At 44.5% G+C, this 16,174-nt stretch overlaps 1 protein-coding gene across 3 annotated transcripts in view; it reads left to right on the top strand.

Moving 5' to 3' along the window:
- The window catches only part of CXADR (CXADR cell adhesion molecule), a 70,149-nt gene that overhangs the window by 17,705 nt on the left and 36,270 nt on the right, over positions 1-16,174 (top strand). For all 3 annotated transcript variants that reach the window (XM_055421898.2, XM_055421908.2, XM_088836085.1), the window contains exons 2-3: positions 9,885-10,051; positions 14,771-14,975. In XM_055421898.2, coding sequence (XP_055277873.1) covers positions 9,885-10,051; positions 14,771-14,975 — 372 coding nt within the window. The remainder of the gene's footprint in view (positions 1-9,884; positions 10,052-14,770; positions 14,976-16,174) is intronic.

Below are 16,174 nucleotides of genomic sequence, written 5' to 3'. Positions count from 1 at the left end.
TCAGCCTTCTTCACAGTCCAACTCTCACATCCATACATGACCACGGGAAAAACCATTGCCTTGACTAGACGGACCTTGGTTGGCAAAGTAATGTCTCTGCTTTTTAATATACTATCAAGGTTGGTCATAACTTTCCTTCCAAGAAGCAAGCGTCTTTTAATTTCATGGCTGCAATCAGCATCTGCAGTGATTTTGGAGCCCAAAAAATAAAGTCTGACACTGTTTCCACTGTTTTTCCATCTATTTCCCATGAAGTGATGGGACCAGATGCCATGATCTTTGTTTTGTGAATGTTGAGCTTCAAGCCAACCTTTTCACTCTCCTCTTTCACTTTCATCAAGAGGCTTTTGAGTTCCTCTTCACTTTCTGCCATAAGGGTAGTGTCATCTACATATCTGAGGTTATTGATATTTCTCCCAGCAATCTTGATTCCAGCTTGTGCTTCTTCCAGCCCAGCGTTCCTCATGATGTACTCTGCATATAAGTTAAATAAGCAAGGTGACAATATACAACCTTGACGTACACCTTTTCCTATTTGGAACCAGTCTGTTGTTCCATGTCCAGTTCTAACTGTTGCTTCCTGACCTGCATACAGGTTTCTCAAGAGGCAGGTCAGGTGGTCTGTGATTCCCATCTCTTTCAGAATGTTCCATAGTTTATTGTGATCCACACAGTCAAAGGCTTTGGCATAGTCAATGAAGCAGAAATAGATGTTTTTCTGGAACTCTCTTGCTTTCTCCATGATCCAGCGGATGTTGGCCATTTGATCTCTGGTGCCTCTGCCTTTTCTAAAACCTGCTTGAACATGTGGGAGTTCACAGTTTACATACTGCTGAAGACTGGCTTGGAGAATTTTGAGCATGACTTTACTAGCGTGTGAGATGAGTGCAATTGTGCGGTAGTTTGAGCATTCTTTGGCATTGCCTTTCTTTGGGATTGGAATGAAGACTGACCTCTTCCAGTCCTGTGGCCACTGCTGAGTTTTCCAAACCTGCTGGCATATTGAGTGCAGCACTTTCACAGCATCATCTTTCAGGATTTGAAATAGTTCAACTGGAATTCCATCACCTCCACTAGCTTTGTTCGTAGTGATGCTTTCTAAGGCCCACTTGACTTCACATTCCAAGATGTCTGGCTCTAGGTCAGTGATCATGTTATCGTGACTATCTTGGTCGTGAAGATCTTTTTTGTACAGTTCTTCTGTGTATTCCTGCCACCTGTTCTTAATATCTTCTGCTTCTGTTAGGTCCATACCATTTCTGTCCTTTATCGAGCCCATCTTTGCATGAAATGTTCCCTTGGAATCTCTAATTTTCTTGAAGAGGTCTCTTGTTTTTCCTATTCTGTTGTTTTCCTCTATTTCTTTGCATCATCATAACATAACCCTTTTCAAGAAACCAAAGAATTATGCCAGACCTTTGGAAAATGAAGTTAAATTACTCTTTTTTTTATTCCTAGTCTCTCCCTTTTGTTAATATCTTTGGCATGACTCCAGATATTTTGAGAAAACATGTATAAGTGTATAACATTTTTCTCATTTTGTTTCATGTTGTTCTGGAGGTAGCTGCAAGACAGACAAGCAACTTTTTCTTCATCCCTAGTTGTGATTTTAGTGAAGTACAAGTCACTCAGTCGTGACTCTTTGTGACCCCATGGACTATACAGTCCATGAAATTCTCCAGGCCAGAATACTGGAGTGGGTAGCCTTTCCTTTCTCTAGGGGATCTTCCCAACCCAGTGATGGAACCCAGGTCTCCGGCATTATAGGTGGACTCTTCACTGGCTGAGCCACAAGGGTTGTGATTTTAGAATATTCACAAATTAAAGTTTTAATGTCATATTTCTTTCATGTTAAGATAAATTTATGGCCTTCCCAAGTGGCACTAGTGGTAAAGAACCCACCTGTCAATGCAGGAGACGTATGAGATCCCTGAATGGGGAAGATCCCCTGGAGGAGGACATGGCAGCCCACTCCAGTGTTCTTACTTGGAAAATCCCATGGACAGAGGAGCCTGGCAGGCTACAGTCCATGGGGTCACAGAGAGTCACATACAACTTAAGTGACTTACACGCAACATAACTATACAGTTGAATCCATGTTAATTTTTTATCACATCTACTGATATTTCTTTTGATGTGAATATTAAAGTAATAGGCGTCAGTCTTTGCTCCTGTTAGCGTACAGCCAGGCTTGCTCAGCTCCCTCTGAGCTGCATGCATCCCCAGTGGCTTCGCTGTTCTTTTACTCCGCTAGATACACAGTCTTCCCATGGCCCTCCTTCCCATGACTTTCCCAGAAGGTTTCATGATCTTTTCTCCCATCAGGATTCCTCTTTCAAACAGCTCCTTCACTTTCAGTCTGCCCAGAACTCCCACTCTACGCTTGAGCTAAGCAGTTTCTTCTGAGGCAGGTCCAGGGTGTGTTGAATACGGCTTGGAACATGCCCTCCAGAGATGAAACCCTGGGACCCTGTTAAGCAACTGAAAGTGTGTGCTTAAGGGCGTGCGTGCGTGCTCAGTCGTGTCTGACTCTTTTTGTGACTCTAGAGACTGTAGCCTGCCAGGCCCCTCTGTCCATGGGAGTTCCCAGGCAAGAATACTGGAGTGGGTAGTCACTTTCTCTTCCAAGGGATCTTCCCGACCCAGGGGTGGAATCTGCACCTCGAGAGTCTCCTGGATTGGCAGTTGGATTCTTTATACCCCTGAGCCTTCCAAGAAGCTCTCAGTTAAGAGTGGGAACATGTCAGCAACTACGTGCAGTAGAGGTGCAGGTTGTGTAACTGCAAGCAGGAAGCAATTAACACTGCCTGTGGGGATCTGGGGGGAGGAGGCCACAAGTGAGAGGCGTTGCATGGCTGCCAGGTGCTTTCAGTGGGAGAAGGTGGGCCTTGCAGACGCGGGAAATGTGTGCAAACACAGATGCTCCACAGTGTGGGTGCACTTAATTCATCTCACCACCGCGGTGCTTCCTCTCGAGTCTTTGATTTCCTTTGATGATTGGCCCCTGACCAGGATGCCTTCACCGGTGTGATTCCATCTTTGATAGAAAAAGACCTTAACTTACTTTCACCTACTTTTCCCCCGCACCTTGTTAATTTTTCTTTGCTATTTTGCATGGAATACCTTTCATTTGGATAGATTCTGTCTCCTTCCTCTTACACAAAGGGACTACATGCTTGTGCCGTAGTTTTTCTTTTCCTATTTTTAAGTCGAGCACTAGAAGTTTTGCTCCGCTAAAGGAAATATAGTCAAGAAGCTTTGGCTTCTAAGTCAGATGTGTGTAGGGTAGGAAGTGTTACCAGGTCCAAGTTCGCTCTGCTTATTGCATGACAGGCCACTGAGTCCAAGAGACAAGGAGTTGAGGCGAAGAAAAGACTATTCAGGGAGCCGGCTGACTGAGAGGATGGCAGGCTAGCGCCTCAAAATAGCCATCTTATCGGGGTGTGGATACCAGGTTCTTTTATAGATCAGAGATTGGGGGCGGGGGCAGTGTGAGGAAGTGAAGTAAAAAGGCCGTTAATCTTGGAACCATCTCCTAGAATGGCAAGCCTCAGGCAGGGGGTGTGTTAATTTCTTCCTTCCTGCCATCCACAGGCGGACAGGGGTCCCAACAAAGGCACTCCAGTTTAACAGTCAGGCAGAGGGGCAGGAGTCTCAGGCGCAAGCCATTCTGTGTAATTATAATAACAAAAGCAAGTCAAAGAAACAGTTCCACCTTGGAGTCCGAATTGTCTTCTTCTCTGCAAAAGAGCACTTCCCAAGTGGCGCTAGTAGTAAAGAACCCATTTGCCAGTGCAGGAGTCATAAGAGTCGCGGGTTTGATCCCCTGGAGGAGGACATGGCAACCCACTCTTGTATTCTTGCCTGGACAGAAGAGCATGGGGGGCTATGGTCCTTCTGGTCACACAGAGTCGGACACGGCTGACTGAAGCGTCTTAGCATGCACGCACTGCCCCAAAAGAACACAAAGTAAAGAAGCAGCCTCAGTGAAACAGGGAAAGTGCTCGTGATGGAGGCTTTATCCAGTCAGTCAGTCAGCCGATGAGGCCTCCATCACGAGCACTTACCCTGTTTTACTGAGGCTGCTTCTTTACCGTGCGTCTTTTTGGGGCAGTGTGTGCATGCTAAGGAGCTTTGGTCATATATGACCCTGCACTGGTTTCTCAGTTGTTGGACAGCTGGTTTTTTGGATTCAGTCTCTTGTTGTTTAGTTGCTCAGTCATGTTTGACTTTGTGATCATAAGGACCGTAGCCTGCTTCTCTGTCCACCGAATTCTCCAGGCAAGAAGACTGTAGGTTGCCATTCCCTTCTCCAGGGGATCTTCCCAACCCAGGGATCGAACCCGTGTCACCTGCATCGCAGGCGGGTTCTTTATCACTGAGTCACCAGGGGAGCCCTTATTTGAGCACAAAGAATGCTTTCTGGGCCAAACTGCCATAATTGCCCTAAAAGGTGGGCTTGAGCAGGGAAGGCAGTGTTGTAAAGTGTGTGGGTGCTCAGTGCTGAGGTACACATGGGGAGTGGGGGTACTGAGCAGCTAAAGGCAGGGAGGGTCATAAAGGGTGCCGAGGAGAAGAAAGGCATCTGAGCGAGTGTGGACCCACCAGCAGGTTTCAGACCACAGTGCGTAGTGAACACTCTGGGGGATGTATGGAGATGGTTAGAGTGAAGTAGAGTGGGTGCAGGGAAGACCTCAGGCTTAGCCCACGGGAGAGAGAATAGAGGCCTGAACATGTTACGGAATCTGAGCTCAGCCTGCTCACCGCACGGCAGGAATTCGGAATTTGGAGATTAGAAAAAGCAAGCAGAAAACCGGGAGATGTTATTTCAGTCACTGCCAAAAAGGGACATGACTCAGCTCGTTTATTTACATAATCCAGTACTTACAAGACTCTGCAAACATGTACTGTGCTACATATTTCATCACATTCTGAATATACGGTTGAGTAAAATTGTAAGAAGGTTTGTTACATGATTTAGTTTGGAGATCATGTTTGAACTTGAAAGTAGTTTACGAGTTAAACTATCCCTCATGTGCTGCATAAATAGAATCGGGCAGTATTAAGAATATCCAGAGACGCAACAGGAGACCAAATGTCTGCATTTGTCTTCTACAGTTTGTGACTGATGCGTGCATCAATATTGAAAAACTATGCCTCCGTGCCGAGAGGCCCCTTCGGAGTTGCTAGGAAACCCAATAACTGTTTTGTACCATCCTGAGATTTTAATTCCTTTCTAGTGCAACACAATGAAGAGCAGTTGAATGTTTCAAACATTTTTGGAAAAAAGAAGGACTGCAAGTCTTTAAAAGTCTGTTTAAAATCTCTTATAGTGGTGTACATATTAAGGAAATCTCATTATAACTCACCTTTCTTAAAATCTCTGTTGTGAAAAATAACTGCTTTTGTCTATCCAGGATCACTTTTATACACATGTAACTGTTTTCTAAGATACTCTCTGAAAGAGAAGTAATTTTATGTATCAAAAAGGACAGAATGGATGATACTATCATGAAAGGCCTTAAGTCAACGAAGCAGGACTGGAACTGAGTTACTAGAAATGATAGAAAGTATTCGTTCAGAGAATTGAATGTTAATCAGGAGAATTAGCTGTAATTATACACATAGGTATCAATTCATACCATCTAAACCAGAAATGTGTACATAAAACAGAGCTTGGGGTAGTACGGCCTTTGGGTTATGGTAAATGTACAAGCAGGTTTTAGAAAAGGCAGAGGCACCAGAGATCAAATTGCCAACATCTGCTGGATCATGGAGAAAGCAAGAGAGTTCCAGAAAAACATCTATTTCTGCTTCATTGACTATGACAAAGCCTTTGACTGTGTGGATCACAATAAACTGGAAAATTCTGAAAGAGATGGGAATACTAGACCACCTGACCTGTCTCTTGAGAAACCTGTATGCAGGTCAGGAAGCAACAGTCAGAACTGGACATGGAACAACAGACTGGTTCCAAAGAGGAAAGGGAGTACGTCAAGGCTGTATATTGTCACCCTGCTTATTTAACTTACATGCAGAGTACATCATGAGGAACGCTGGGCTGGAAGAAGCACAAGCTGGAATCAAGATTGCCGGGAGAAATATCAATAACCTCAGATATGCAGATGACACCACCCTTATGGCAGAAAGTGAAGAGGAACTCAAAAGCCTCTTAAAAAGAGGAGAGTGAAAATGTTGGCTTGAAGCTCAACATTCAGAAAACAAAGATCGTGGCATCTGGTCCCATGACTTCATGGGAAATAGATGGGGAAACAGTGTCAGACTTTATTTTTTTGGGCTCCAAAATCACTGCGGATGCTGACTGCAGCCATGAAATTAAAAGACGCTTACTCCTTGGAAGGAAAGTTATGACAAACCTAGATAGCATATTAAAATGCAGAGACATTACTTTGCCAACCAAGGTCCGTCTAGTCAAGGCTATGGTTTTTCCCGTGGTCATGTATGGATGTGAGAGTTGGACTGTGAAGAAAGCTGATCACCGAAGAAAGGATGCTTTTGAACTGTGGTGTTGGAGAAGACTCTTGAGAGTCCCTTATACTTCAAGGAGATCCAACCAGTCCATTCTAAAGGAGATCAGTCCTGGGTGTTCATTGGAAGGACTGATGCTAAAGCTGAAACTGCAATACTCTGGCCACCTCATGTGATGAGTTGACTCACTGGAAAAGACTCTGATGCTGGGAGGGATTGGGGGCAGGAGAAGAAGGGGATGACAGAGAATGAGATGGCTGGATGGCATCAGCGACTCGATGGGCATGAGTTTGAGTGAACTCCGGGAGTTGGTGATGGACAGGGAGGCCTGGCGTGCTGTGATTCATGGGGTCGCAAAGAGTTGGACACGACTGAGCAACTGAACTGAACTGGACTGAAGTAGTTCATTTGGGCTGAATCAGAGATTTCGGATGGCGTATCATTAATATTTGCTGTTTAACAAACCAGCCCAAGCTTGAGAGGCTTTAAAGCAACAATCATGTGTTAGTTCGCAGCCCTGTCCGGGCTCAGTCCAGGGCTGCAAGCGGCTGGGGAGGGGCCGGGCCTGTGTTCCAGGGTGACTGTGTGTCGGGCACTTGTCGCTGCTGTGCTCACACCTCAGATCTCTCTTGTGTCATGCACATGGTGGCAGGTGGCAGGGACCCTAGTGGGCCAGAGCGGGGGCAGCAACACCTCTTGAAGCCTGGCCTCAGGAGGCTCAGCAGTACACAGACCACAGTCTATTAGCCAAAACAAGGCCAGCCTCTCGTTTAGGGGAGGGTGTGCAGAGCGTCTGTGTCCAGTTGTCTTTTTTCACTACTTTTGGCTGTGATGGATCTCTGTTGCTTCGTGTGTTTTTCTAGTTGCAGTGAGCGGGGGGCTGCTCTCTAGTTGCGGCACACTGGCTTCTCGCGGTGGTTTCTCCTGTTTCTGAGCACAGGTTCTAGGGCGCACGGGCTCAGCAGTTGCAGCTCCAGGGCTCCAGCGCACAGGCTCGGTAGTTGTGGCACACGGGCTTAGTTGCCCTGCAGCATGTGGGATCTTCCCAGACCAAGGATCAAGCACGTGTCTCCTGCACTGGCAGGCAGATTCTTTACCCCTGAGCTACCAGGGAAACCATGTGTCCAGTTTTAATTTGCTGTTTGATGAGCGCACTTAAATGTGATAGAAGCTTAGGATGGTGCAAGAACACAAATGGTCTCGAATGTTACTTGACTTTTCTTTCATTCTCAAATCTGTTGGCTTCAGCCTTACTAACATTTTATTACAGCTGATAATCCATGTGTATTAAGCCTCTTCAAAGGGCTAACAGGAAGGATCGTATAATGGCTGATAATACAATTCTTCATTTTGGTTTGTCCTGTTGGAATGTATCATTGGAAAACCAGCAATGAAATCATCATTATGGAGAATTAGGACTGGGATTACTTTTAGTTTTGCTCTGTGTTCATTTTTACAGTGTGAATGGGGGGGAGGGGAGAGAGGGAGGCCCCATGTATCGTCATCTTAGCACTTGGGGCCCCTTCCAGGTCATCTCTCAGCCCTGAAAGGCAGGGTCGGATGATGCAGAGGTCGAAGTGGTGGAGCCGCTCAACAGAAACCGGTGTGTGCATTTGAAACTTCAGATCTGCATTATTGCACATTTGTCTTTACATATAACAGAATGTGGGGTTATCGCAAGGAAAACATACAGTGACAGGCTGGTGCTGGGCAAACTTTTATAGTGTAAATAGTAAGAAAAAAATTTAAGTTTTGTGTAATAGTTCATTTACAGACTGAATTTACATTTTATGTTAAATCGTTGGCTGTTCAAACTGCAGTCTTACTATAAGGCATAAGTAGTGAACAGACCTATTTTTATGTGTGAATTAATTAAGCTGGATTTTTTTTTCCCTTATAGGTAAGAAAGAACATCATTATATTCATAGTTTGTTCCATCTTTTATGCATGTAATAGATACTAGTTTTGTTACAGTAAGTCATTAACCACAAGGAGGAGACTTTTTTTCAGTTCTTACCGGATTGTACTGAGTTTAAACCATCTCACCAAATCAGTCAGAAGAAACTATGTTGGAATTTTTGTTTGGAGCTCTGGACATCTATTTTTGCTTTTAGAGAGTTTTTAAATATTGTTATTCAGCATTAATTCTCTTAGTAATCTAAGTGGAAGTTTCATAGGATACAAATTTGAAAATAAATTATAGAATTTTAAGATGTCTTCTTAAAATTATATAATAGCTTTGACTTTTTCAGAAGGGAAATGGGAAGAGATAAAGTAAGAAATGTCATAGATAATATTGAGGTCAACATTTTAGTATGTTTAAAACTATATAAATTGACAGTGTTTCTTCTGTTAAATTGTCATCAAAATTTATTGCTTAAAAAATTTTTAAGCACTCAATTAAAGTCACAAAATCAAGTTTAATAAGAATTTGGAATTACAGAAGCCTGGACACAAAATGTGTCAGAATTCGGGCACTAGCATGTGCCCAGTGACAGAATTCCAAGTGTGTTTCTGACACCACGGCGAGCATGGACTAATGTGGCCTTGAACTAGACTGACGTATCTGACCTTTCGTTATGACCAGCCTAGATAGCATATTAAAAAGCAGAGACATTACTTTGCCATCAAAGGTCCATCTAGTCAAGGCTATGGTTTTTCCCGTGGTCATGTATGGATGTGAGAGTTGGACTGTGAAGAAAGCTGATCTCTGAAGAATTGATGCTTTTGAACTGTGGTGCTGGAGAAGACTCTTGAGAGTCCCTTGGACTGCAAGGAGATCCAACCAGTCCATTCTAAAGGAGATCAATCCTGGGTGTTCATTGGAAGTACTGATGCTAAAGCTGAAACTGCAATACTTTGGCCACCTCATGCGACGAGTTGACTCACTGGAAAAGACTCTGATGCTGGGAAAGGTTGAGGGAGGGAGGAGAAGGTGACGACCGAGAATGAGATGGCTGGATGGCATTACCGACTCTGTGGACATGGGTTTGAGTGTACTCCAGGAGTTGGTGATGGACAGGGAGGCCTGGCGTGCTGTAATTCATGGGGTCACGGAGAGTCGGACACGACTGAGCGACTGAACTGAACTGAACTGAACTGGATAATAAAAATCCTGTCCAACTCACATGAGAATGCTGTTATTCCAAATAATATTGGGAAGTTTCCAGTGCTCTGAAACGAAATTGTATTGAATAGGATGGGTATTAGTATTTGTATTTCTACGGAGGCGTGCACGCACAAACTGTGACCACCGAGTTGGGGTTTCATTACTCTGGTCCCCAGTGAAGTCCTCTTTCCCCCACACCCTGTGGTCCCTCTGGACAGTTGAGGTGTCCTGAGGGTGCTGCCAGCCTGGGAGCAGATGCTCAGTCCATGTGTGTTTCATTTTCTAGATTTCACCAGAGGTTTGAGTATCACTACTCCTGAACAGATGATTGAAAAGGCCAAAGGGGAAACTGCTTATTTGCCATGCAAATTTACCCTCAGTCCGGAAGACCAAGGGCCGCTGGACATCGAGTGGCTGCTGTCACCAGCCGATAATCAGAAGGTGGATCAAGTGGTAAGTGCGGCTGACTCGGCAGATGTCGAGGGAACCTGTGTTTGGTGTCTGTCACTGTGTTGATACCATAGGTGAGGGGACATGGGGAGCTGTGAAGAAAGCCTGAGACTCCCTCGGCTTGCAGTGTAGGGGAGAAAGGCAGATGCTTGGAAAGTAAGCCCCCTGATTTAATGGCGTGAAATGGATAAGTGACCTCAGATTTCAGAGGAAGGCAAGGTCACCAAACTTAGAGAAGGCTGCAAGGAAGAAAGGAAGCTTGAGAATGCTCTGAAAATCTGGCCTTGGAAGTGTGTGTGGCCCGGGGGCATGGGAGACGTGTACGGAGCAGACATGATAGTCTGCAGGGATGTGCATGACATGTCGGGGACGCCATCATAGGTCATCTAGATAAAGATATGGGGGGACGCATATACTTTACCGTCTCATAAGTACGTCAGACTTCCCTGGTGGCTCAGTGGTAAAGAATCCATTTGCTAATGCAGGAAACACAAGTTCGATCTCTGGTTCAGGAAGATCCCCTGGAGAAATGGCAACACCTGCTCCAGTATTCTTGCCTGAGAAATCCCATGGACAGAGGAGCCTGGTGGGCTCCTTGGGGTCGCAGAAGAGTTGAATATGACTTTAGCAACTAAACAACAATATATATATGCCATCTTATTTGAGGGAGCTGAGTATCTGTGGATTTTGGCATCTGAGGAAGGGAAGGGGGAAAGGGAGGAGGTCCTAGAATCACCCCCCCCCCAACCCCATGGCTACCAAGGGATGACTGTATTGTTACAGAATTTTTTCTGGTTACACCTTAACAGGGACCTAATGTAGAAAACCCCGTTACTTTGTGACCCGTAATCAGAGGCACTTTTATAAAGGTGATTAAGGAATTAAAAAAATAATTAAGGCATGCTTGGTCAGTGAGGGCAGGATACAAGTGGAGGGGTTTTATAAGCTGTTCTCTTGTATGCTATTCTGTAAGACAAGCTCAAGACTGTGTTAGTCACCAGTTTCCATTAACCCTGTGGGGCGCGATTTCAGCCCCGTCTGCAAATACATGTATCACACTTTGCCTTTTAATGGTACCATAATATTTCACTTCATTTAGAATGCTTCATATTAGCTTTGTCTGACATACTTAAAAATAGATCAACGTTAACAAATACTATTAAAACAGGGAGAGAAAAAGAAGTTCAAATATTTGGAGTAATGTTGTACTATGTATATATATATATTTGGAAAGGAAATTTTTACTTGTGGCCCATATTTAAAAAAGGGGTTATCCAGGCAGTTAGTGGCTGAATCAGTGCAGTTAGGTAATTAACTGTTTTTGGCAAATGCAAGTAGTGTGCCCATGATGTTTTTGTGAAGGAAAAAATTAAGGTGCTTTCCCGAGTTGTAAATGGCTGGGGCCACTCCCTCCAAGGATATATCTCTACCCTGATTCTGACATGAGAACTCCCTTCTCTCCCTGAAGGAAAAGAAACAGAGCCCGACTCCTGCTGTCTCCTCAGCCCAGGTGCCCTGTCCCCCTCCCGTCTTGCTCGTCACCCCTCCACTCTTCCCATGACAGTCCCAGCACCCTGATCTCAGGCTTCTCAAGCCCCTGCACACCCCTCATTCCTTTGCCAGTGAAGTGCCCACCTCCTTGAGAGTCCAGGACTCTGGTTCCATGGTGAAGATGTGAGAATGGAGAGCACAGATCCTGGCTTAAGGCTCAGGGGTGAAACCCTGTGACAAGGTGCCTCCTGAGACCAAAAAGTCCAGCGTGTCCTGCAGCCTTGTGTTTCCATTCAGGGAAGGAGAATCCAAGGACTTCTGTGCTAAGTGGGAGGCCCAGCCTCACTGTCCACAGGACTAAGAGACAAATGCGATAGAGGGTGCTGGGCTGAAGTGTCCGTTTCTGGGTTAAGACACCCAGCCCCTGACCTAAAGCACAGTAAATAAGGCCTAAAGAAAGAAGGGGTAGGGAGAGATTGATGCAGAGGAGGATGTGTGCATAGAATTACAGCTGTGCTACAGTGCTTGCTAAATCCTTCTTGTAATATTTTTAAGCCAGCAGGCAGTGTGATGGAGGCTTGGGCTGGAGGAATTTCCCTCCTCATTCCCTGTGTGATCTCTTTAATCAGCAGTTATGATGTACTCATGCACTTACCGTGTGCCGGGCTTTATATACTTTGTAAACCCTGGACAGGATTTTATATGCTTTAATTATATATACTTAAGTTTTAAAACAACACCCCAGAATGAAGATCATTATACATGCTAGGGGGAGGAAAAGGAGGCCCAGGAATTTGAAGGAGCATGCCCAGGGTCACGTACCTGGCAACAGACACAGTGGGGGTTTTGAGCCCAGATCTCTCCGACGACTCCCCCCACCCCCTGCCCTGACCCCATCTGGATTATCTTTTGCAGTACCATGTACTGCCTTCCATATTTCATAATCCTCTGTTTCCTCATATGTAAATTAAAAACAGGTACACCTGCTTCTCAGGGTTGTGATAGGAATTTTCTGAAAATACTGTATGCTTTAGTGTTTTCTGAGTCTACAGGTCATGCAGAAATGTTCATGCAGGCAGCCTGCAATGCCAGACCGGATGGATCTAGTTTGCATCGCAACTGTGTGATTGAGAGAGTTGGTCTGTGACAGCCACTGCCTTCCGCAGGGTTAAAAGGTTAAATGTGGATCGTACCTCCATCCCCATTGGGCTGTAAAGAGGAATCAAAATTGCCTGGTACATGTTACTTCCCTGTTTCTTAGCTACTGTTTATAAAATTGTTTTCATGAGAACATGACCAAGTTAGTTTACAAAAATGACAGTGAAGACACATTTGTCATGCCCTCCTTGAAAGGCTGGGCTTCCAGGTGGCTCAGTGGGAAAGAATCCACCTGCCAATGCAGGAGACTCCATTTCGATCCCGAGATCAGGAAGATCCCCTGGAGAAGGAAACGGCAATCCGCTCCAATATTCTTGACTGAGAAATCCCACAGCTGTATGGTTCATAGGTTCGCAAAGAGTCGGACACGACTTAGGGACTGACGACTAGGGCCTCCTAGAAAAGTGCATGCGTGTGTGTGGCAGAATGAGGGGTTCAAAGTATCATGGGTTGAACTTCCTGACTTTTCACAAGAAGAGAATCCATAGGTTAATACAGAGGAAGATATACTTAAGGAGTTCTCATACTGCCTCCTAGAAAGGTGAGATGTGTGTGTGTGTGTGTGAATACAGAGGAAGATACACTTAAGGAGTTCTCAGTACTACGTCCTAGACAGACACGCGTGCATGTGTGTGTGTGTGTGTGTGTGTGTCAAAATGAGGGATTCAGAGTATCATGGGTTGAACCTACTGGCTTTTCACAACAAGAGTCCATAGGTTAATACAGAGGAAGATACACTTAAGGAGTTCTCAGTACTGCTGTTGACGGGTGGATGTGGGCAGAGATGGAGCAAATAAAGTGATGGTTTGTGTTTAAGGAGCAAGTCAGCTGTGGACCCTTCAGCTGCTTTCATTTATTAGTGAGCTGATATTGAGTGCTTCCTCAGTGCTGACTCTTCACATGTAAGCGAAAGAGCTTTAGTGAATTAGGAGCGGGGTCAGCATGGCAGAGGAGGTGATGAAAGAAGACCCAAGTCTGTGCTCGTAGTGCTGGTTCTGATCTTACTGAACACGTGAGATAAACGGTCTCCAGGATGTGTGCTGTAGTTTTCTGGTTATTACTTAAGTTTGGTACTATTGCTCTTTGGCCCTTGGGTCTCAGATGGCCAGAATGAAGGACTTCATGAGTGAATAAAACGTATGGCGTATTTAAATTCATTTTAGTGATAGTTAAAAATGAATCAAAGCCTACAACAGTGGTTCAGAAAACTCGGTGAGGGTAGGAAGGGTCTTTGCTTTTAGTCACTGAAGATTAATTGGAAGGTCCTGTTAACCAGGCTGGGCAGACACATCTTAACAGGTTAATGATTTTATCTGTTATAGTCTGGAACCCTCAAGTGCCCCCAGCTTAGTATATGAAGATAAAAAAAAGTCTTTGTTGTTGTTGCTGTTCTTAAGTTCCACAGGTAAATTATCATAAGCCCTCTTTGGGGAGTAGTGGTGGTGGTTGATAACCTGATTTTATACAGTTGATTGGCATCCTTCTTTCTCTGAGGCAGCTGAAAAACAGAGTGTATAAGAATTCACAAATCCACGCTCTTGTGGGTCTCACTGAATGGCTCTCATAGAGGGCTGTATTATTTAATCATGTCAGGTCTTGGTTTCCCCATCTGTAATGACCGCGTGTGACCATACTTAAGGATCATATTGGCCTCTTTCTGTTTTCTTGAGAGCTCGTTTGGAGATTCTAGCAGGAGAGCACAGCTCCTCTTTATACCCTTGACTGAAGACCGATCCTCCTCTTTCGGGGATGGTCTTCATCTCCCACCAAGTGCGCAGCTGTGGGAGGGGCGCTCCTGGAGCAGTGAGGGAGTCAGGGGCTAATCTAGCCAGCCAGATTAGCTGAATCAGGCCTGGCGATCAGTGGGCTGACAGATATTGCAAACAGATCGCCCTCACATCTTCCTTCTGTTTTCTTAACCCGTGGCTTGAATAATTGTAGATTCCTCAGGATATTGTGTTCTTTTTTTTTTGGATCCCTACAGTACTGTGGTGTATCCAGAACTCCTTTAACAAGACAGGGAGTTCATTTGCTTGCTTGTTTTCTCATTGTCTTATTTTGGCTTTCTTTCAGATTATTTTATATTCCGGAGACAAAATTTATGATGACTACTATCAAGATCTGAAAGGACGAGTACATTTTACAAGTAATGATCTCAAATCTGGTGATGCTTCAATAAATGTGACAAATTTACAGTTGTCAGATATTGGCACGTATCAATGCAAAGTGAAAAAAGCTCCTGGTGTTGGAAATAAGAAGATTCAGCTGACAGTTCTTGGTAAGTTATTTGTACCAGTGTTACTTATTAACAGGGTTAGGGGTCCCAGTTCTGTAGTAGCAGCATTTACGTGAGACGAAACTTACCATTCTAGAGTGGTAAGTTTAAATATTTGACATACTGTCCGCAAATAGCATAAAACATAAAGCTGGCAATTTTTTATTTTTGATAGAAAAAATAAGTGAACAGCTTTTTCATGAAGTTCATGAATCATTTGAAAGTAAATGAAGGAGTTGTGTGATATGGGAGATGAACCCTCAGGCAGGGGTAGGGGATCCAGACTTTTTGCCTTGTTTTGCCCTGGGAATTAAATAAAACCTCTTCATTTCCTGGGCCTCAGCCTACATTTTCGAAACAAAAAAATAATTATCATTAAATCTCTTTGCAGTTTCATTCAACTCAGAATTATGACGTGTGCTTTAAGCTTTATCAAACCGCATGTCCCAAGGAATAAATGAGATTTCTATCATCAATACTTGGAGTATTTGAAGTAGAGGAGATGGAGTATGGTAGCTGGAATATTGAATTGGAGTAAGGCCATTAGACCTCGGACAGTCCTTTAACCTCCCTGAGCATCACGATTTTTTCATCCTTAAAAGTAAGGAGGTTAGACAGATGGCCACTAGGACGTAACTCTCCAGGACAGTTAAGAAGTAGAATAAGTATAAACTGCTTTGTGAACATCATAGACTGAAAAGTTTATTATTCTTCTCTAGATTCTGTGGTCATGCACAAGCACCCTTACCCCCTTCAAACTGAGAAACTCTGAAAGGTATTGCTCAGAAAGATACTTCTAAAATCTTGCTGTGGTAGCTTTGCCCAAAAGTACAGTGAGCTGCCATGTAGCGAATCTCAACAGTCTGGCACTATTATATGACAGTAAATTCCCGTGTGACCTAAGGTGTCAGGTTTGGGGGACACTTGGGGACCCACTTTACATAGGAAATGCTAACTGCTGAAACTGCCTTCCATATCCCTGGAAATAACTCATCTGCACGAGTCTCCCTCACATCGACTTCGACCTTGTGTTCCTTTTAATTTAGAGAACTGAACAGGGGTTAAGTGTGTTGGGTTCCAGACTCACTTAAAGCAGGTCAGGTCAGTTCAGTTCAGTCGCTCAGTCGTGTCCAACTCTTTTTGACCCCGTGAACCGCAGCACGCCAGGCCTCCCTGTCCATCACCAACTCCCGGAGTTCACT

The sequence above is a fragment of the Moschus berezovskii genome, chromosome 1 (assembly GCF_049115385.1).
Source record: "Moschus berezovskii isolate FMDL1 chromosome 1, NW_MosBer_1.0, whole genome shotgun sequence".
Lineage (NCBI taxonomy): Eukaryota > Metazoa > Chordata > Mammalia > Artiodactyla > Moschidae > Moschus > Moschus berezovskii.
Note: the sequence above shows the minus strand (reverse complement) of the source record. Positions and strands in the feature narration are given on the sequence as shown.